This window comes from Triturus cristatus, chromosome 12, assembly GCF_964204655.1.
Source record: "Triturus cristatus chromosome 12, aTriCri1.1, whole genome shotgun sequence".
NCBI lineage: Eukaryota > Metazoa > Chordata > Amphibia > Caudata > Salamandridae > Triturus > Triturus cristatus.
The window spans coordinates 582,175,908-582,197,236 of record NC_140595.1 but is presented as its reverse complement, the minus strand read 5'-3'; the positions used below and the strand labels follow the sequence as shown (position 1 = coordinate 582,197,236).

The 21,329-nt window shown below is 53.0% G+C and overlaps 1 protein-coding gene across 1 annotated transcript in view; it reads left to right on the top strand.

The window, feature by feature from the left end:
- Positions 1 to 17,365: 17,365 nt before the first annotated feature.
- PHLPP2 (PH domain and leucine rich repeat protein phosphatase 2) overlaps positions 17,366 to 21,329 on the top strand; it is a 717,402-nt gene continuing 713,438 nt past the window's right edge. The window contains exon 1 of the mRNA XM_085638614.1: positions 17,366 to 17,616. Coding sequence (XP_085494740.1) covers positions 17,476 to 17,616 — 141 coding nt within the window. The 5' untranslated portion in view covers positions 17,366 to 17,475. The remainder of the gene's footprint in view (positions 17,617 to 21,329) is intronic.

The window sequence follows — 21,329 nt, the reverse complement described above, 5'->3', positions numbered from 1 at the left end:
CTCCCTTGTTGCTGCCGGTGTGGGTGCCGCTGCCACACCTGTAGCAGGCAGTCTTGCTCCACTGCCTTTGCCCTTGTGGTCTTGTCGTTCTGGCATTGAACTTTTTATAGTTCCGTGTCCCCTGCTGCCATGCCGGTTGTTTGCTGTCTGTGGTTTTCCGGTCTTCCACTTTGCATACCGCTAGCTCTGGGTGGCTTTCGCATTTTGCCGCTTCCGCGCACCTCCTGGTCAGTTCTGCTTTCTTTACTAAGGTAAGGCCACGACGGTCTTCAATGGTGCGTCGCCGTTCGTCCACAGCTTCTCTTGGATTGCGGTATTCTCCGTGTGCATGATGATTTGATCCCTTATTAGGTCTTCTTGTAGGGTACCAAACTAACACGTTAGGGCCAGTTTCTGTAAGGCTGCCACGTATTCATCGACCGATTCCCCTTTATTTTGTTTCCTATGGTAGAAGTTATACCGATCTATTGCTGTGCATACCACCGGGCGGTAATGGGCGTCCAGGTCTTCTATTGCGTGTCGGAACACATCATCGTCTGCTGCTGCTCTATCTTCCTTCACCAGGTCTTGGTACACTCTTTTCCCTGCTGGGCCCAGATGATGGAGGAGAATTTTCTTCGTGAACGGAGCTTCGCCCTCTTCTTCCAGGGCTGCGAGGTAGTTTAAGAAATACCTTTTCCAGACCTCCCACGGCATCTTGGGCTCCCCTGTTTTAGCCAAGAAGGGCACTGGATTTGTCAATGAGAATGTCTGAGAGGTCATCTTCTCCCTGCCGCCGGCACGCCTTCCTACCGGTGTGGAATTGTCCGGTGTCCCCTCTTCTTGGACGTCTCTGCTCCTCTCGTCCTCCTCTTGGCTGGATTCCCCACTCGCCGCGGGACTGCCGCTGACCTCCTCCAGGGTGCTGGCCACTTCCCGGCCTGGTGATCACAGCACGTACCTTCTTCCCCCTCCAGGGGGCGTGGTAACAGTTGCTACGGGCCTTTCCCGCCGGTTGCAGGAGCCTGGTGCGTCTGGCACGCAAATTTCCTCGCCCGTGGCTGTTGGCGCCTTCCCCGCTTCTCTGCCGCGCTCCCGCGGTCGTACACGTGGCGAGTTCAGCTGGGTATCCCGCTCTTTCCGTGGCTTGGGTCCAAAGTGTGTGTGTGACACCCCTTCACCACCTCGTCGCCATTGTAATGATGTGCCTGGGTCTATACCTGCTGCAAGGATCACGCTGACGCTATTTCGTGGTGCACTATGTTTATTCTTACAACTCGCGGGAGCGGAGCTCTTTCTACCTTGAATTCGGCGCTCTAATGCCTCGGGAAATGGCCGCCGCCGGACGTCCGGTGACGTCACGCGTTGCAAACGCTAGACCGCTACACCACATCATCTTGGAGAATCATTCAGGAATAAGGCTTATGAAATATTTTGCATTATTTTCTATATACTTTTAAAGGAGGAAGATGTGTTCTACTTTATTCAACACAATTTCCCTTATCTCTCATTTACCATTTTCATCACCCTTCCAGATTTAAATTGGTATGGTTGTTTACAAAGCGACATATGAGGGTGATGGATACCATCATTCTGGATGCGACTCCATCTTGTCAAATGTAAATATTTTTAAGCTTAAATAAAATTAAGACTTTGCTACCTTGAGTTTATAGTCAAGAGCCTTGTAACACTGTGACAGGAGGTCGAAACAGGTGTGGACATTGTGTGTGTGTGTGTGGGTGGGGGCAGAGGCGCAACTAGAGCCAAATTTCGGGGGGGGCTGAGCAAAAATTTCGGGGGGGGGGGCTGAACTTTAAGCAATAGGCAGAGTGGAGCTGCAGGGGCTCTTAGAAGAGGTGAAGCAACAGCGAGGCCTCATTAACATGCAAATGGTCTTTTAAAGACCTGTGAAGTGCTCGGTGCGGCTGCTTTTTTGCCCGGGAAGGTGTAGTATCGCTGGGGGCCTGTGCTTATGACCCCCACAGGGTAGGCCCAACACGCGTAGTGCAATGAACACGCGAGACACTTGTGTGGTGTAACCTTCGTCTCCGCAGCCGTGGCGCTTCTGCCTACGTGCATGCGTGACGTAGTATTTATTGGGGAACTCAAACCAACGTGCCCTGACGTGCACGCCATCGCGTGTCACGTCAGGGATGATATCGCGACACTACATTCCTCCCCAACACACAAAACAAAATATAGCATAACCCCAGATTCGTGACTGCACCCTAAGGTATGGACAACAGGTCTCATAGTGTCCCGCACCTCTGCCCTCGGCATCTGCAGTCTGAAATTCTAACAAATAAAACTTAAACAGTCTTACTTGACGTAGTCACGTAACTGACAGGAGGGCGCGGGGTGCGGCCTCAGGTCATATCGCACGCCGCCACGGTCCACCGCAACATCCTGACCTCCACTCCCGGAGTCACCATCTGCGCCGCTCTCTCCGGTCTCAGGCACGCCAGCTGCTTCGGGTGGCAAGTTCTCTGGCTGGTGCTGCGTTGTGTCAAATCCATGACCTGTGGACTCCGCTCCTCCACTCGCCTGGCCCTCGAGTTCTAAGAGTCTCTCCTCTCGCGGCATGTCCCTCATGGCCCTGTCCTGGCGTCGTTCATCCACTCCAGAGGGCACTGGAACCTTCTTGAAGTATGAAACATTCCTCGTTATCTTTTCGGCGCCTTTCCGGGCTGTCACGCACGTGCCTCTGACTTTCTCCACGGTCCAGGGCTGAGGTTCAAAGTTCAGACGAAACTTGCCCCCTGGCATCCGATTGCGGATCAGTACATTGTCACCTGGGGCTAGTGGTGAGGACACAGCCCGCCGGCGGGCGTCGGCTTGAGCAAACGCTCCACGTCGATGCGCATCAATGGCACTGTCATTGGGAGTTTCGGGTTTCCATTCTGGGTGATGCGGTATTGAGTCGGTGACAACCCGCCCCATCAGCAGGTGCGCCGGTGCTACTCCCGTAATTGAGTGGGGCGTTTGGCGATAGCTGCGGAGAAATGTGAAAATGGCAAGTTCCACAGACTGGCTCTTTTCGTGGGCAATCCGTATCACTTTGTTGAGTGTCCTCATGAAGCGTTCAGCTTCTCCGTTCGCTTGAGGCCATCGAGGGGCGATTCGCCGGTGATGAACCCCGAGAGTCTGTAGGTACGCCGCAAAGTCTTGGCTCTGAAAAGGTGACCCATTATCGGTTCTGATCTCTTTGACGATACCGTGTGTTGCCATGATTTTCTCGAGCTTCGGGATTACTTCCTGAGCACTCAGAACAGTCAGTATTTCCACTTCCGGATACTTGGAGTGATCATCTATGGCCACCAAGGTGTGCCGTCCGTCTGGCAAGCTGCCAAAATCGACGCTGATCTTTGACCAGGGCCTCCTCGGGCGAGGCTCCATCACCACGGGGGCTGGCCGGGGCACTTCTCCGGTTAACTGACACGCCTGGCATTCTCGAACGGTGGCCTCCACAATTTCGTCCATGAGAGGGAACCACACCTTGGTTCGGAGCCTTGACTTAGTCTTGACCATGCCTTGGTGACCGATGTGGGCCAGATCCACCACTCTCTGGGTGAGGGACGTCGGTATGACCAGCCGGTGGCCTCTCAGCAAACATCCTGTATCGTCTTCCGTCAGTTCTGTTCTCACATGGTACAGGCTCTCCATTATCTGCTTCGCCTGAGGCATCAGGCTCTTCCACTCCTCTCTGGCGCAGGTCCAGCTGTTGTCTCGGACCGCCACTCTTGCTCTTTGTAGGCACTCATCTTCACTGGTGGCCTGAGACAGGCTAGCCATGGACACTGGCCGGGGACATGACCGCGCCGTGATGCACCGGACATACTCTTCTGTTTCTGCCGCCTCCTTCATTTCTTTTGGAGTTGCTGTACGAGGGTGGCGAGATAGGTAGTCCGCCGGGTTCCGCGCACCCGGCTGATACTCAATCTTGCAGTTATAGTCCTGCAGTTGCAACATCCACTTCTCGATTCTTGGCGGCGGCTTAGTGGAGGTGCCCGCAAACAGGGATACCAGTGGCTTGTGATCTGTGGTCACAACAAAAGGTTTGCCGTAGACATACAGGTGGAAGTGACGACACCCCCAATGAATGGCGATCGCCTCTTTTTCTATTTGGGAGTATCTCTGCTCCGTCTCAGTGAGTGACCGGCTGGCGAAAGCCACCGGGGCCCATTCCTCGGCACTTGTCTTCCGTTGCAGCAGGACCGCGCCCAGCCCGACTGGACCGGCATCGACAGCGATCTGTGTCAGCTTGGCCGGGTCGAAGAAGGCCAGCGTCGTGGCTTCTGAGAGTGCCTGTTTGACTTCCTCGAACGCTCGATTCTGGTCACTGTTCCATGTCCAGGGGGTTGATTCCTTTGTGAGTTCTCTCAGTGGCGCCGTGAGGTTCGCCAGATCCTTGATGAACCTGCCACAGTAGTTCACCATTCCTAGAAAACTCCTCACCTCCGTGACATTGGCAGGGGCGGCTGCCTCCTTGATATCCTTGACCTTGTCCGGATCCGGGTTGACCCCATCGGCCGAGAAGGTGTAGCCGAAGAACTGGATCTTCCGGCACAGGAATTCGCACTTCTCCCGATGTAGTGTGAGACCTGCGTCTCGTATGCGTCGTAGCACCTGCACCAGTCTCTCGTTGTGTTCCGCTACGGTCTTGGCATGTACCATGATGTCATCGCTGACGTTGATCGCTCCGGGGATTCCTGCGATCAGTTCTTGTATTACGTTCTGGAATATCTCCGCAGCGCTCGACACCCCGAAGCTCAGCCTCGTGTACCGCCTCAGACCTACATGGGTGGAGAACGTGGTTACGTTCCGGGACGCTTCGTCCAGAACTAACTGGTGATACCCCGAGCGTAAGTCCAGCTTTGAGAACCACTTGGCGCCGGCCATCTCCCCGACGATGTCATCGATGGTCGGGGTGATGTGTCGCTCCCTTTTGATGGCAGCGTTGGGGAGCCTCATGTCCACGCATATTCTGACAGCGCCTGGCTGCTTGGGTTTCTTCGCCACGACAATTGGCGACACCCACGGGGTCGGTCCGGATACTTTCTCAATGATCCCCGCTGCCTCTAGCTTCTTCAATTCCGCTTCCACCAGTGGCCTGAGGTGGAACGCTATGCGGCGATGCCGGAGGGCTATCGGCTGGACAGTGGGATCGATATGCAGGTGGACTTCTTTGCCCCGGAACTTGCCTATCCCTTGAAAGATTTCCTCGAACTCCTCCACGGTGTGGTGTACTGATTCTTGGTGTACCCCAAACGCGAACGTTACCACTCCCAGATCTTCTGCCGCCCGACAGCCCAGGAGCATGCCTTGCCCGTCTTCGGTGACGTAGACATTCGACGTGATTGACCTCGTCCCATGGGATATCACCGTCCTGAACTTTCCTCGTACCTTTAACGGTTCCTCCTGTCCATAGGCGAACACCGTGATTGTCGAGGGCTGGAGCGTGGGCTGTGGGCGCATGGATCTGTGCATCGCGGCGGCCATGATGTTGATGCTGGCTCCTGTGTCTACCACCGTCATGACTTCCTGTGACCCTACTCGGATGCTGCATTGCGGCAGTCTCCTAGTCCGGCGGGCCGCCGTGCCTATCATGTGTACCCGGTGTATGACTTTTTCCTCCTCTTCATCGTCGTCCATGTCGCTGGCCCCCGGACCTCCTTCCTCTACCGTGTTGACGGCTTGGCGGGGCTTTCGGGAAGCTCTTCGATCGGCACACTTTCTCAAAGTGGTTGAAGCTGTCAGGCGCGGATCTAGGGCGCCTACCGAAGGTACAGCCAGAGGAAGACTACATCCCCCAGAATCCCCGGCTGTATGGAGGCGTGACCAGAAGTGGTAAATACGCGCGTTGCAAGCCAATCGAGGCGCGTAATACTGGAAGGTGGTTGGTGCTGGAGAAGACGCCCAGCAGAGAAGGAGGAAGACGCGTGTGTTCGCGTCTGTTATCGAGTTTCGGAGAGTACCGGGTTGTGGCGGAGTGCCGCCGCGAGGTACACGTATCAGGGAAGCCAGTTCCGGCTTCACGGAACCCCCACGCGGGACGCTGACGTAAGCGTCGCCGCGTCTCAAGACCTCAGGACTGAACGAGGTACTCGGATCAGGGAAGCCAGTTCCGGCTTCACGAAACCACACGCGGGACGCTGACGTAAGCGTCGCCGCGTTTCTAGACCCCAGGACTGGACTAGGTAAGGAGCGGTTCTACTCCCCTCAGGAGCCGAGGACGACGCTGTGAGATTCCGGCAAAGGAAACAGGTATCTCGGGACCTAGGGAGGGGTCGGCTCTGTTCAGGACTGTTTCTCGTTGCCAGAGAGGAGGAGGAAGGGAACCCGGCATACGAGACATTTGGTACTCCCTTTCATGCAGGCAAGGGCACAGCAAGCGCTAACTCTATACATGATGTCAATGCTGGATTAGTGACTTTGGGATTAGGGCTCTTGTACATAATTTCAGAAGCGCTTAGTAGCGCCACGGGGGGAACCGACAGGGGAACAAAGGGGAAGAAGGACTGTTAGATCTTACGAGTGTTGGAGGGGGCTGGTCCTCTCGAGTCTGAAGGGAAGGCTTCGTCCCTAAGGGGACATGGTATGCATGAAGTGACACATTTGGCAGCTACACTTAGTGAGACCTAACTGAGAGTAGTTTACCTTGTGGTTATATCCTATGTTCTTTTCTGTTCTTTCTTTGCAGGACTCCCAATTCCCACGGTACCCCGTTTTAGTCCTTTCCCTCGCCTGATTGCCCTGGCACTCTGTGTCTCTATAACCAGAGCCAGGTACGTCGGGAGGTGGAACCCTTGTGCTTCATTCGGATCTACAGGAGCCACAGCGGAACGTGACAGAATTACGCGCCCAAGATATTACTCCTGTGAATTCGAATAAAGCACAAGCATGGCGTCACTAGACGATGTGTTACAGGCTCTCCTGGTTGTGCAACAGGAATTGGCCGCCTCAAAGGCGGAAACGGCCGCCCTAAGAGACAGGGTGGACAGACAGGGTAGAAATCCGTTTGACGCCTCTCCGTCGTCATCTCCCATACATGTGAATGTTTCTCCTCCCATTCCCCTGGCTAGCCCCGAGAGGTTCTCGGGGGATCCTCTCAAGATTCAAACATTTCTGACGCAAATAGCCTTGCATTTTTCGTGCAAACCCGCTTCCTTTCCATCTAACCATTCTAGGGTGGCTTTTGCCATCTCGTATATGACTGGGGACGCTGCCAACTGGGCGGTGCCCTTGGTCAAATACGACGACCCCATGCTGTCGGATTGGAACGCCTTTCGAAGCGAGTTTGAGAGGGTATTTGATCGAAGGGCCACCACTTTCTCAGCTGACCGGGAACTGTTGAGACTCCGACAGGGGAAACAGGATTTGGTCGCGTACCTGACCCAATTCAACCGTCTGGTTGCTGAAACGGCCTGGCCCGAGGAAAAAAGAATGTCCCTCTATTACCAAGGCTTGGGCGATGACATGAAGGACGTACTGGCCCAGATAGATCCGCAGCCCTCCACGTATACAGATTTGATGAATCTCACGTTGAGACTCGATCATAGGTTGTCTGAACGGAGGGGAGAGAGAGTGTATGCCCCGATAGAGAAATCCGAGAGGGGGATCAGGAATACCGGAACCCCTTCTGATACCCAGGCGGAACCCATGGAGGTGGGGGCAATCCGGGCCCCGTTATCTAGGGCGGAAAGGGAAAGCCGCAGACAAGCCGGGTTATGCATGTACTGCGGCAAGAAGGGCCACTATGTTCGGGACTGTCCCTCAAAACCCAAGAAGAGTGGGTATGCTGGCCTGAAGAAAGTGGCGGTGACCTCAATGCAGGTCCCCCTCCCAGACGCCCTGGCTTCAGAACAGAGCGTTCGGGTATCCGTACCCCGTGCGTTGCAGTTGCCCTCTTTGGCGGTCATCGAATCAATCGCTTCAGAATCACACGTCACGCTGCTCATGCGGTTGACGGTGGGATCACAAGACCATGAGGTCGGAGTCATGGTTGACTCCGGGGCCACAGGGAATTTTGTGGATAGTGGGTTGGTGAAGCGGCTGGGGTTAAGGCGCATCCCGAGAACTAGTCCAGAAACGGTATGGGCGGTCGATGGGAAGCCTCTGGTATCAGGGCCCATCACTGAGGTCACGGAAGCCCTGACTCTGACCAAACCAGGTCCTCTATGGGATCACGTGGAAGAGGTCGCCCTAAATATCATCGAGGCACCCCAGTATGAGGTAATACTAGGGATGCCTTGGCTAACCACCCATAATCCCTCGATAGATTGGAAGAGAAAAACGGTGGAATTCGAGACCGAGCATTGTAAAGGGGAATGCGCTGACGCGCACCGGACACATCTTCTCGCCCTTACCCGGGGGTATCACGTTCTCACGGCCGCGGAGAAAGAGACAGTACTCCCCGCGGTATATGATCAGTACAGGGAAGTGTTTAGCAAGAGTAAGGCGGAAGTTTTGCCACCCCACCGCAGTTATGACTGCCAAATAGAATTAATCCCCGGGGCTATCATGCCCTCTTGCAGAGTGTACGCCTTATCTGAGCCGGAGACCGAGCACCTACGACAGTACTTGGAGCACTATGTGGACATAGGTTTCATTAGGCCTTCCCGTTCTCCGGCAGCGTCGCCTCTTTTCTTTATCAAAAAGGCCAATGGCGAATTGAGGACGTGCATCGATTATCGCGTTTTGAACAAAAACACGGTGCGTAACCGCTACCCTCTTCCGCTCATCCCTGTCTTGCTGGACCAGGTGAAGGAGGCGTCCATTTACACCCGGTTGGACTTGCGGGGGGCCTATCACCTGGTCCGGATCCGGGAGGGTGATGAGTGGAAGACGGCGTTCAAGACGCGATATGGACTTTTTGAGTATAGAGTAATGCCGTTCGGGCTGTGTAACGCCCCGGCGGCATTCCAATACTTTCTCGATGACGTTCTCAAAGAGTACATCGATAGAACAGCTGTGGTATACATCGATGATATATTGATATATTCCAAAGATCGTAGAGACCACAGTTTACATGTTTCGCAGATACTACACTGTTAGACCTGGCATCATTGGCATGAGTCTCTCCTCCATTTTTTTCTGTTTGCCTCCTCTGTTTACGATGTTTTTGCTGGTTTATTGCTTTGGGCACTGTGCCACTGCTGATCAGTGCCACAGTGCAAGTGCTCCCTATGTTAAATTGTTACATTGATTGGTGTTACCATGATTGGCTTGGTTGACTTACTGTTCAGACCCTAGTCTAGTGCACTGCGTGTGCCAAGGGCGTGTAAGTTAACTGCTGCTGGTGGGCTTGCAGCACTGGTTGTGCCACCCACAGAAGCAGCGTGTAAAATGTGTCTCAGGCCTGCCACCGCGGCGCCTGCGTGCAGTCCCTGACTGCCATGTCGACTTGGTAAGGAAACCTACTTACCAGTCTCTAAACCTTCACTTTGCCACATTTCAGACACCTCTATGGTAGGCCCTAGGGCAGGGTGCATTGTTGGTAAAAGGTAGGTCATGCCCTGATGTGTGTGGCATGACCTAATAGTGAATTACAGCCATTTTCGTTTTTCACTATTGAAGGGCTACCTGCCTCCAATAGGCCAGACTGGGCAGACTGATTATTAACTCCATTATAATCTATCTGACTCAGGGAGCATGGTAGCAAGTCGAGTTTAGTATCCCTGAACTCAGAATTTAATAACACACCCTTTAGGATGGATGGTTTTTAAATTCTATGTTTGAAAATAGCCCTTTTAGAAAGTGGCTATTTTCTTGTCCAACTATCTACCGGTCTCTGCTGGTTTGGTGTGTGTGTCAGGGGCTGGGTGGCTCCAGAGGTCTGAGTGAGTCAGTGTGGGGTGAATGGGGCGTTTACACATAGAGTGAGGGAAGAGTAGCCTGCCCTGCCTGACACAATACTGGCTCCGCCTCCTGCTGGGCGACTGATAGCCCTGCTCCTGCCAGTGACAATACTGGCTCCGCCTCCTGCTGGGCGGCTGAGGACTCTGCCCTGCTCAGTGAATAGGCCAGGTGCCTCTGCCTGGCAACACCCACAACAAACCTGAGATGGTGGGAATCGCCCTGCTTGGACAAAGGGAAAAAGGGGTATAAGAGAAGGACCCCTGAACCAAGAACTCAGATCACTTCTGACAAGGAAACCTGTACCAAGGACAAGAAGCCTGCTGATCTAAGGACTTGCCTCCCCTTTCTGCCAGAGTGCTGTTTTGCTGTGGAGGAACCTGAAAGCTGCTTCTTTATTTTTGCCAAGGAACAAGGAGAGAGGAACTTGGTGTGTACTCTCTGAACACTTGCTAGGAAATCTCCAAGGACTGGAAGAGTGCCAGTCTCCTGTTGAAGTCACAGGGCCAAAGGACTTCACCATCTACTGAATTGCTGGAAAGTGTTGTTTCCAGTACACAAGGGAAAATCTGCAGTCTCGACGCCAGCAGCAACGCCAGGGAGCAGTGGGTATCGGCCCCGGCTCCAAGTGACCCCGTCTCGACGCCGGTATCGACGCCAGTGAGGAGTGAGTATCAGCTCTACCTCCCAGCGACCCCGTCCCGACGCCGCTGCTGATCGCATCGACTCGACGCCCTTCTCGACGCCGTGAGCGCTGCTCCGGCCCGACATCCCTCGACACCGCTGCGGATTGACCCGACTCCGAGGCGCGATCGACGCCGACCTCGACGCCGACATCTCGACGCCGTGGATCCTCGTTTTCTTCGTTTCTCAAGGTACTGTACTTGTGGGGTCTGTTGCGACTCCAGGCTCGACGTAGCGCTCCTCGCGGTCAACGCCGAACCTTGGGAATCTTGTAGACTCGACGTCGTGTGACTCCTGTGGGGGTTACATTGTTGCCAAAGAACTGTGCTCAGAAGAATACTTTGCTAAAGAACTATTTGCCAAGAAGAAACCTTACTTGAACTATTATTTTTCCTTCCAAAGAGTATTTATTAAGACTGTGGTATATTTTTGTCGTTATTTGGTCTTGTGCTAAGCCTTATATAAAAAATACTATTTTTATAATAACTTCTGTGTCGTGTCCATCTGTAGTGTATTCACTTTATTACTGTATGTGGTCATAAATGCTTAACACACTGCCTCTGAGATAAGCCTGTCTGCTCTGCCAAGCTACCAAGGGGGTAGCAGGGGTTATCTGAGTGTGTAATCCCCTTTCCCTGACTAGAGTTGGTTGGTCCCTATTTGTCAGAAGTGTATACCTCTGCCAACTAGAGACCGCCGGTTCTAACATACACAAATTGGGAGAGAACAAATTGTTTTGCAAGTTGAGCAAATGCGAATTTCATGTCTCTAAGGTGGAGTTCCTGGGGGTGGTCCTGAGTCCTTTAGGATTGAGTATGGCTGAGAGGAAGGTGTCCGCGGTACAGGAGTGGCCTATCCCCAAGACAGTGAGAGACGTACAGTGCTTCCTGGGCTTCTCGAACTATTACAGGAGATTCATCTCTCACTTTTCACAGCTCGTCTCTCCACTTACCCGCTTGCTAAGGAAAGGACACCAGTTCTCCTGGACCCAAGAGGCTATGCAGGCGTTCTGTGAGCTAAAACAAGCGTTCACTACCGCCCCGATTCTGCAGCACCCCAGACCCGACGTACCATTCATAGTAGAGGCGGACGCTTCTGACATAGCAGTGGGGGCGGTACTCTCGCAACGGGAGGCACGGACAGGTCAACTGCATCCCATAGCCTTTCTGTCCAGGAAATTAACCCCGGCTGAATCACACTACACGATCGCTGAAAAAGAGCTGCTAGCCGTGAGAAAGGCGTTTCAGGAATGGAGGCACTACCTGTGGGGGGCTACGCATCCTGTGACGGTGTATACGGACCACCGGAATTTACAATACCTAAAGACAGCCCGACATCTCACACAACGGCAGATGCGGTGGATGCTGTTCTTCGCAGGTTTTGACTTTGTCATCACTTTCCGACCCGGTTCGGAGAACGTAAAAGCTGACTCGCTTTCCCGACAATCCGGAGGACATACGGCTCGTCGGGAGGTCCTAGAGGCCATTATACCCCCAGCAAAGGTGATCTGTGGGATCAGGGCAGACACGTTTTTGAACACTGTAAGGACACACCGAACTCTGACGCAATGGCTACAATGGGAGGAACAGGGAGCAGAGAGGAGAATGAAAGGAGGGTTGCCTTTCTTTCGGGATCGGCTGTTTGTCCCGTCAGTGGCGCTGCAGCGTCAGGCTTTCGAATGGTGTCATGAGTCGCTGATAGCAGGTCACCCTGGGTGTACGAAGACTCTTCATCTCCTACAACGTCACTTCTGGTGGGAACACATGAAGAAGGATGTCCGTCAATGGATACAACGGTGCGACGTGTGCGCCCAAGCCAAAGGGGACCGCTCAAAATCCAAAGGCAAGTTGGTCCCGATGCCGACTCCCGCGGGGCCCTGGCAGAACATCAGCCTCGACTTCGTGGTGGGCCTACCGATGGACCAGGGTTGCGATGCGATCATGGTGGTGGTAGACAGCCTCACCAAAATGGGGCATTTCGTGCCGTGCAAAAATCTACCCTCTGCCAGTCAGACCGCTCAGCTGTTGCTATCTCAAGTGGTGCGTATACATGGATTCCCTAGAGTTATCGTTTCGGACAGAGGCCCGCAGTTCATCGCGCGCTTCTGGAGGGCATGGTGTAAGGCCCTGCAGGTGGAGGTGGCCACGTCCACCAGCTTCCACCCACAGACGGATGGCCAAACCGAACGCCTTAATCAAACACTCAAGACGTACCTACGATGCTACTCCAAGGAAGCAAGCGCCTCGTGGGTATCACTCCTCTGGTTGGCGGAACTTTCTTACAACAATGCTTGGCATAGTTCCATCAGGGAATCTCCCTTTCGGGCTACCTACGGATATCACGCCAAGGTTCTTCCGTTGTCTTTCCCCGCGGACGTGCGGGACCAGCCCGCTCTGGCGGCCCAGTTACAAGTTCTGGGGAAATTGCACGCGCACCTCCGGACGAATCTGGAGAGAGCTAAGGGCCTGTACAAGGCTTGGGCTGACCGCCATCGGCAGGACGGACCATCCTATCGCCCGGGCGACAGGGTATGGTTGTCCACGAAGTACCTCCGCTTCAAGTTGCGCAGCGTTTTCCATCCTCGCTTCATCGGTCCGTATCCAGTGGTTCGTCGCGTGGGAGCAGTGGCGTATAGGTTGGCTTTGCCGGCCTCTTTGCGCATCCATCCGGTGTTCCACTGCAGTTTACTGAAGCCGGCGGTGGGGGCTCGGAGGGTGGCAGCCCCGCCGATCTATCGTGACGGCCAGATGGAGTACGAGGTGAGGAAGGTGTTGGACTCCCGAATCCGGAGGGGTCGGCTGTGGTATCTTCTGGCTTGGAAGGGTTACTCGGCGGAGGAGGATTCCTGGGTTCCGGCAGCTGATGTCCACGCGCCGGAGGCGGTGCGGTCGTTCCACACCCGGTTCCCGGACAAGCCTGGTCTTAGGAGGCGCACGGGAAGGGGGGCATACTGTCAGGCGCGGATCTAGGGCGCCTACCGAAGGTACAGCCAGAGGAGGACTACATCCCCCAGAATCCCCGGCTGTATGGAGGCGTGACCAGAAGTGGTAAATACGCGCGTTGCAAGCCAATCGAGGCGCGTAATACTGGAAGGTGGTTGGTGCTGGAGAAGACGCCCAGCAGAGAAGGAGGAAGACGCGTGTGTTCGCGTCTGTTATCGAGTTTCGGAGAGTACCGGGTTGTGGCGGAGTGCCGCCGCGAGGTACACGTATCAGGGAAGCCAGTTCCGGCTTCACGGAACCCCCACGCGGGACGCTGACGTAAGCGTCGCCGCGTCTCAAGACCTCAGGACTGAACGAGGTACTCGGATCAGGGAAGCCAGTTCCGGCTTCACGAAACCACACGCGGGACGCTGACGTAAGCGTCGCCGCGTTTCTAGACCCCAGGACTGGACTAGGTAAGGAGCGGTTCTACTCCCCTCAGGAGCCGAGGACGACGCTGTGAGATTCCGGCAAAGGAAACAGGTATCTCGGGACCTAGGGAGGGGTCGGCTCTGTTCAGGACTGTTTCTCGTTGCCAGAGAGGAGGAGGAAGGGAACCCGGCATACGAGACATTTGGTACTCCCTTTCATGCAGGCAAGGGCACAGCAAGCGCTAACTCTATACATGATGTCAATGCTGGATTAGTGACTTTGGGATTAGGGCTCTTGTACATAATTTCAGAAGCGCTTAGTAGCGCCACGGGGGGAACCGACAGGGGAACAAAGGGGAAGAAGGTCTGTTAGATCTTACGAGTGTTGGAGGGGGCTGGTCCTCTCGAGTCTGAAGGGAAGGCTTCGTCCCTAAGGGGACATGGTATGCATGAAGTGACACATTTGGCAGCTACACTTAGTGAGACCTAACTGAGAGTAGTTTACCTTGTGGTTATATCCTATGTTCTTTTCTGTTCTTTCTTTGCAGGACTCCCAATTCCCACGGTACCCCGTTTTAGTCCTTTCCCTCGCCTGATTGCCCTGGCACTCTGTGTCTCTATAACCAGAGCCAGGTACGTCGGGAGGTGGAACCCTTGTGCTTCATTCGGATCTACAGGAGCCACAGCGGAACGTGACAGAAGCGTCCACACCCTCTGCACTTGGTCCCTCGCGCTGGGCACTCAGACGGGGTGTGGGGTGAGCCACCGCAGTACCCACAGGACTTTGGTTGTTCTTGAGCAGCCTGGCCTGGCCTTCGTCGGGGCCACCTCTGTTTGGGCTTGACTGCCACGGCGTTGACCGGCTCGGTCTTTACTGGCACTTGCAGGGCCGCCTCCATGTGCGCAGCGCGCGCTTTGGACAGTTCCTTCGTTCGGCCCATCGTCAGGATATCAGCTAGGGGCTTACCGGATTCCTCCAAGATCCTCTCCCTCAGCTTGACGGACGCACACCCTTGTATTATCTGGCCTCTTATCTCCTCCGTCTCGTCCCGAAACCCGCAGGTGGCCGCTAAGTTCTTTAGACGAGCGTAGAATTTGTCAAGCGACTCCTCCGGCAATTGGCGCGCCTGGCGAAATATGAAGCGTTCATATTCGCGGTTTGCCATTGGCTCGAAGTATTCGTTGAGCGCTGCTATTAGCGTCGTGTGCGTCTTGGGGGTGGCTTCCGCAAGCGTCTTCACTATATTGTGAATTTCCTTCCCACCTAGGTGAATTATCATTGCGCGCTTTTGATCTCTGTGGACCTTCGTGGCCTCGAAGAAGATGCGCACTCTGTCCTCCCAGTCTCTCCATCGGGCCGCTACCGTCGATGGGGACCCCTCGACAGAGAATGGCTCTATTGGCGGGATGGTCGCCATGTTGCACGTGCGCGGCTTGCGCTGGACTGGACCTCCTGCTCACGTGTGCTCTAGCGCTGGGCGAGACCTTCTGGCACGTGCGTGGCTTGCGCTGGACTGGACCTCCTGCTCACGTGTGCTCTAGCGCTGGGCGCGACCTTCTCCTCCCCAGGACAATGAGGGCTCCCTGCAGTGGCCTCCACGTGGACGGCGGGACCTTCACCCTTGGGCAGTGTCAGATTCCCCAGGGGGAGGGGGCCTCCAGGACAGCAGGGATGTGTGGGCCAACTGATTCCGTGCCCCACGTGACTGAGGGCTCATGCAGGCGCAGGGCACTTGATCCTACCTTCCAGGCAGCTGGTGGGCAAGGTGGCGCTATCCGTCACAGCAGTAGGCAGGAGGCAGGGCACGACAGGCGCTTCGCGCTCCACAGGCCAGGGGGGGGGCAGAGCACGAGAGGTCACTGAAGCGCGCTGGGGCGCCGATGCCAGAGACGGCCCCAGCGCGAACAACCAGTCGAAACGGAGCGCTCCGGCGCTTCCGCGCACGTCCTTAGCAGACCTGGGACGCGGGGACAGCAGCGCGCTCCGGCGGGGCACGAGCACCGCGAGCGAGGAGCGCTGACGGCCGCCACACCAACCGGACGTGCGGAGCGGGAGCGGGGGCACGCCCACTCTCGTCGCCACTTTGTAGTATCGCTGGGGGCCTGTGCTTATGACCCCCACAGGGTAGGCCCAACACGCGTAGTGCAATGAACACGCGAGACACTTGTGTGGTGTAACCTTCGTCTCCGCAGCCGTGGCGCTTCTGCCTACGTGCATGCGTGACGTAGTATTTATTGGGGAACTCAAACCAACGTGCCCTGACGTGCACGCCATCGCGTGTCACGTCAGGGATTATATCGCGACACTACATTAGGTGTCTCATCCCGGGCTGCCACACACGACGGGGGGGGCTGAAGCCCTGTGAGTCCAATGGGTGTTGCGCGCCTGGTGGGGGGTCTTAAATCGGTAAGCTTTGCAGTCCTCCTTAATGTCATTGATAAGATGTCAGATGCGCATCGCTACAGCTGTGAATGAATAAAATAGTATTAGGCTATTGCGTGAGCGTAACACAATCCTCTGCTGCGTGTTGTGCCCTACAGCTCCTCGTTTAGGAGGGGCATATTCCAACCTCATAATCAATAAGAGACCAGAGTGGGCCAGACGCTGATTTGGCATGGAGTACCCACCGAGCAGGTAAAGTTCCTTTTACTTGTCAGTTCGTTTTGTACAGCCTTTACAAATAAATGGAGAGAAAATAAATTATCTGTCATGATAGTTTTGAATGCTAATGTCAAGTAAATTGATGTTCTCCGTAAATGTTTGTAAAAAAATTAAAGTAAAAAGTGATCTAATCAATTTGTTTTATTAACTGTGTCTACTACTTGTTTTCTTGGCATTTCTTCTTCTAGTCCTTCTCAAAACAACAACTACGCGGTTTCAAAAGGTGCGTGTGCTCTGAAGATTGTACTTTCTGGAGGTCTTTCTTTTGTTTCTAGGTCAATATCTATAGGCTTTCATAGCAGGCTACGAGCATGCCCTGGGCCGTTAAGACATCACGTCAAGGGCAAAGCTTGGGGGCCGTCCGCGACACCTTGACTCTCGAAATAAAGGCTCTTTGCGGCGGAAGTCTGTAATGTTCTGTCAAACTGCTGAAGATCAACTGCTGTAAAAACAAGTATTAAATACTGGACTGACTTTAAGATGGCCGCGGTTAATAAGTGACATTAGACCTGTAGATCGGGAGAATCTGAGGACATACACCTGTAGCAATAGCGCACTCACGAGTCACGGCTCCTAACCACACTTAACATGTCCGCTGCTCCGTCGTGGCCACGCCTTCACGGGCATTCAAGATGCCTTCGGGAGCTATGCCGCCAATGCGTATCAGGACATGCGCAGTTCAGTCTATCAGAAGTCTGCGACAGAACAAGGGCGTGGCTTTGTGGCGGGAGAGTGTAAAATAGATGGAGGCTGGCTAAAGCTTGAAGGGGGCGGGACTCAGGTGTCAAAGAGGCGAAGTATGCCCTATAGGGGCGTGGTTAATAGCATGGGCGTAGGAGTGGGCGGGGTCGCGAACTGTCAGGCGTCCGGGCGTGCGCTGGTGAACGGTGGTGTCTCGCGCCGATTACCAGGGTCGGGCCCCTGGTGCCACCTGGCGGCATCCATGTCGCTGTCAGGAGGGGATGCCATGCCTGAGGGCTACCACTTGGCGATGGAGGGCGTGAGTGATACCAATGCGGGACCCCCTGAGCCTTGTGCCCCAGTGTCTGCAAGTAGGAAGGTGTCAGGGATCCGAGTCCTTAAGGTGAGAGCACTGCCGAATGTATGGTGGGTTGGAGCCACGGGAGAGTGCCCTGGGTTCCCCACATTGGGAGAGGAAGTGTTGTGGGTTACTGTCTGGCACGGAGAAGGAATGGGGAAAGGGGTCACGACTGAGGGCTCACTAACAGGTCCATATGCAGGGGCCACCGACAACAGGCGGCACTGGCTTAGAGGAGGCAGGACAGACCACACTGCTTGGGCCAGGCGTCACTGACAGGGTTGAAGTAGACGTCACTGATAGAACCGGGGGCTCGGGGAAGGCGTCACTCCCTGGCAGAGGAACATTCAGGGAGAAGAGTTGTAGTTGGTAGTACAGAGGGTCTGGAGCCTTGGTCAGCATAAATTATCTGAGGCACAGCCATGACAAGGGGAGAATTGCGGACCAGGCGCATCGTAGATGGACAGAAGCATGAGTGCATAGAATGGTGGGCGAGTAGCTCTGTGAGGGTAAGGCTAGTTTGCAGGCGAGGGGCAATGGCGAGATTACTGCCATTTGGGAGAGTACTGGGGCAGGAGCCACTGCCTGGAAGATGGACTGCTGCAGAAGCCAACCATAGGGAGAAGGGTTGAGAGGCCAAAGCTATTGGCCGGTATAAGTTATGGGACACGGAACCAGTGACAGGGAAACGCCATGAGGGAACCTGGAATGGGCAAGCGCCTAATGCCCCTTATAGGAATAGAAGTAGACCAGCAGCCAGATCTCATGGTGTAGGGGCAGCCGCTGAACAGGACTCTGATTGCGGCAGGGAGAAGTGGTGCTACTGATGGCAAGGAGCTGTGAATGGCAAAGGCATTGGAATCCGGTTCCACAAACAAGGAGAGGGACATTGAGGTCCTGGCAGGGTATTTCTGCATGGGTTGGGAAGAGGGCATGGGTTTAAAGGGGCTGAGGGTGATGTAGATTTGTGAAGCCAGGATGACAGCCATCACTGGATGAAGTAGGGAACAAGGAGCATGATCAGGTTGACTGTCGATGGCTTTTAGGTTTCTAGGAAGAATGGTGTGGATAGGTCAATGAATGGATGGATGAAATGGGTCTGCAATGGCAAGCTTGTGATGATGAGGATGCCATGGCAGGAAGAGGCTTCAAGGTGTTGTGGACAATAGTTGTATTAGCGGCACTGGTTATGGAGTTTCAGTTAGCAAGTGGCATGGCATGGAATGGAATGGACACTGCCTCCATAGTAAGACAAAGGAAAAAAGGAAAGAACGGGGAGCAGGGTGGGGGGTGCACCGTCCGGCAACCCGGAATAAGAGTCTGCCCAAAGCCTGAGACCGCACCTACAGTTAGGAGGAGTAATAGGAGTAAGAGGAAGTATGATAGCAGAGATGCCCTGTGGGTGTTTATGGAACCATGGGGGCAAAGGTTGGGGAGAAAGCGCCAAAGGAAAATAAAACCTCTAAATCGCTCCAACCCATTACAAATACTGGCTAAATGTCCCACATTGGGTGAGGTCACATCTAATGATATAAGGCAAATCGGCTTTGTAACTAATCTGGAAGGAAATGAGTTAACAAAGGTGCCTTTTATTCTGAATTTGTAAAGCAGATGGTGGTAAGGGCAGAAGGAGATCTGGAAAAAGAGGGAATAAGACTTGTGTATGATAACACATTTGGGATAGAAGGGAGTTACCCTGGGAATTCTGTGGCCCTCACTTACCATGCAGGGCTATGCTCGGAGCAAATACAGCATGATACACTAGGTGCCCAATATAGAAGAAGTTGTACTAATAAAAATCAAGGAGGGATAAAAGTAACAGTAGAAAATGCTGTAAAGGGTCCAGTGCTAATCAATCGATTTGATCCACTATTTGAATCCTCAATAAGTTGGGGGGACTATATGATTGAAGAGTTGAGCGAGCTGGATTAGGAATCGGGGTCCTCGCACAGCCTACGGACACTGTCATGGAATATAGGGGGATATAAGAGACAGCTGTCCAAGACACCTTTAAAGAAATGCCGGGTAGCTATGACATATTGTGTCTTCAGGAGTCCTGGCTGTGTGAGGTACCCGAACGAATAGATGGCTTTTTTATGCTTACCAAAGAGGCAGTACGAATTAATTTAGGGCTTCCGTCATGGGGGTTGATTACGTTGATATCATCAAAAAGAGCCAATAAAATAACCAAGTTAAATGTGAATTGTAGGTGGCTATTAGCCAGACAGGTAGAACTTTACAGTGGTATGCGGGCAAGAAGACAAATAATAGTGATCAACATATATATTCAGCCAGGAGCAATAATAGATTATGAAGAGCAACTGGGTTTGTTAGAGAAAGATCTGGAGTCTATCTTTATAACAAAAGCATCACAATTGATAATGACCTTAGGAGATTTTAACCACAAACTGGATCCTTCTCTTAGTGATAAATTGTTTAAAGACCTTTTAACCACAGCACAGGTACCCCCAGCAAAATTTGCTGGTGCATGTAGTTTCGCACAAGATAAATGTCTAGTAAAGTTCCTTGGATACATAGGGTTATTTTGTGTCAATGGACGGGCGAATATCGACTACCCCGCAAGGAAGAGCTTTTGCATAGGGAACCAGAACTGCCCAATTGACTATGCTTTTATAAATGCATGGTATTTTAAGGAGGTAGAACGATTTGAGGTTCTGCAGAGAGAAGGCAGTGACCACTGGCCCTTACAACTATTAATTAAGATAAAACAAGAGTCGGAAAGAGAAAGGGTGGTCCCTTTACAGATTGAACACCCTAGACGCATAACTACCCGTATAACCGAGGACAACCTGAAATTGGTCAATAATCTGATAATTGATTTTACGACTGTTTGTAATTTTGCACAAAGAGATAACATTTTAACATGGTACAAGCAGATAATTGAGCAGATGGTAAATTGCCTAAGGATACAAGTAAAAGCAGGGCCTGCCCCTAAGAAAAAAGAGAGAACAAATGGTTGGTTTAACAATGAGTGCAGGAATTTCAAATTGAGGGTACGAAAATGGGAAAGACAGTTAAGGAAAAGACTCCAATATAAATATAAGTTGAGAGACAGGAAATCAGAATATATGTCCAAAAATTGGCAAACAAGGTTAGAAGTGATAAATACAAATAATATAAGATTTTTCTGGTGATTGGTAAAAGAGGGAAACGTACAAGGGGAAATGCGGTGTTTAGTGGGAGAAGATGATTGGGTTAACTATTTGAGTAACTTGTATAATGGTAAGAATATGAAGAAGATCCTGGAAATAAGGCCTGAGGAGGTAGATCAATTAAAGCCGCATTTCTCCTTCCAAAATATAAAAGAAACTATTTGGTCTCTAAAGCTAACTAAAGCCGCAGGGCCAGACAACCTACTAGCAATTATATTAAAAAATAGTACTGACTGGTGGGCAATCTTTTTAAATGTGACCTTCCAAAATATTTTAACCTCTGGGATCTTCCCAGAAAGTTGGAAAGGGGCCATTGTTAGGCCAACTTATAAAAAGGAAGACGCTACATTGCCCCAGAATGCCTTATAAGCTTGCTGGATGTGGGGGAGAAAGTATTTCCCAAGATATTGTTAGGCGTATTGAAGTCCTGGGCAGAACAGTACACCTTGATGTCAATAGAGCAAGGTGGGTTCAAAGAGGGCCACTCAACCATTGACCATTGCCTTAGTTTGTGGGCAATGGCAAAAAAGGCAATGGAAGTGCGAGGCAGCCTGTTCTGCTGCTTTGTTGATTTCCGAGCCGCCT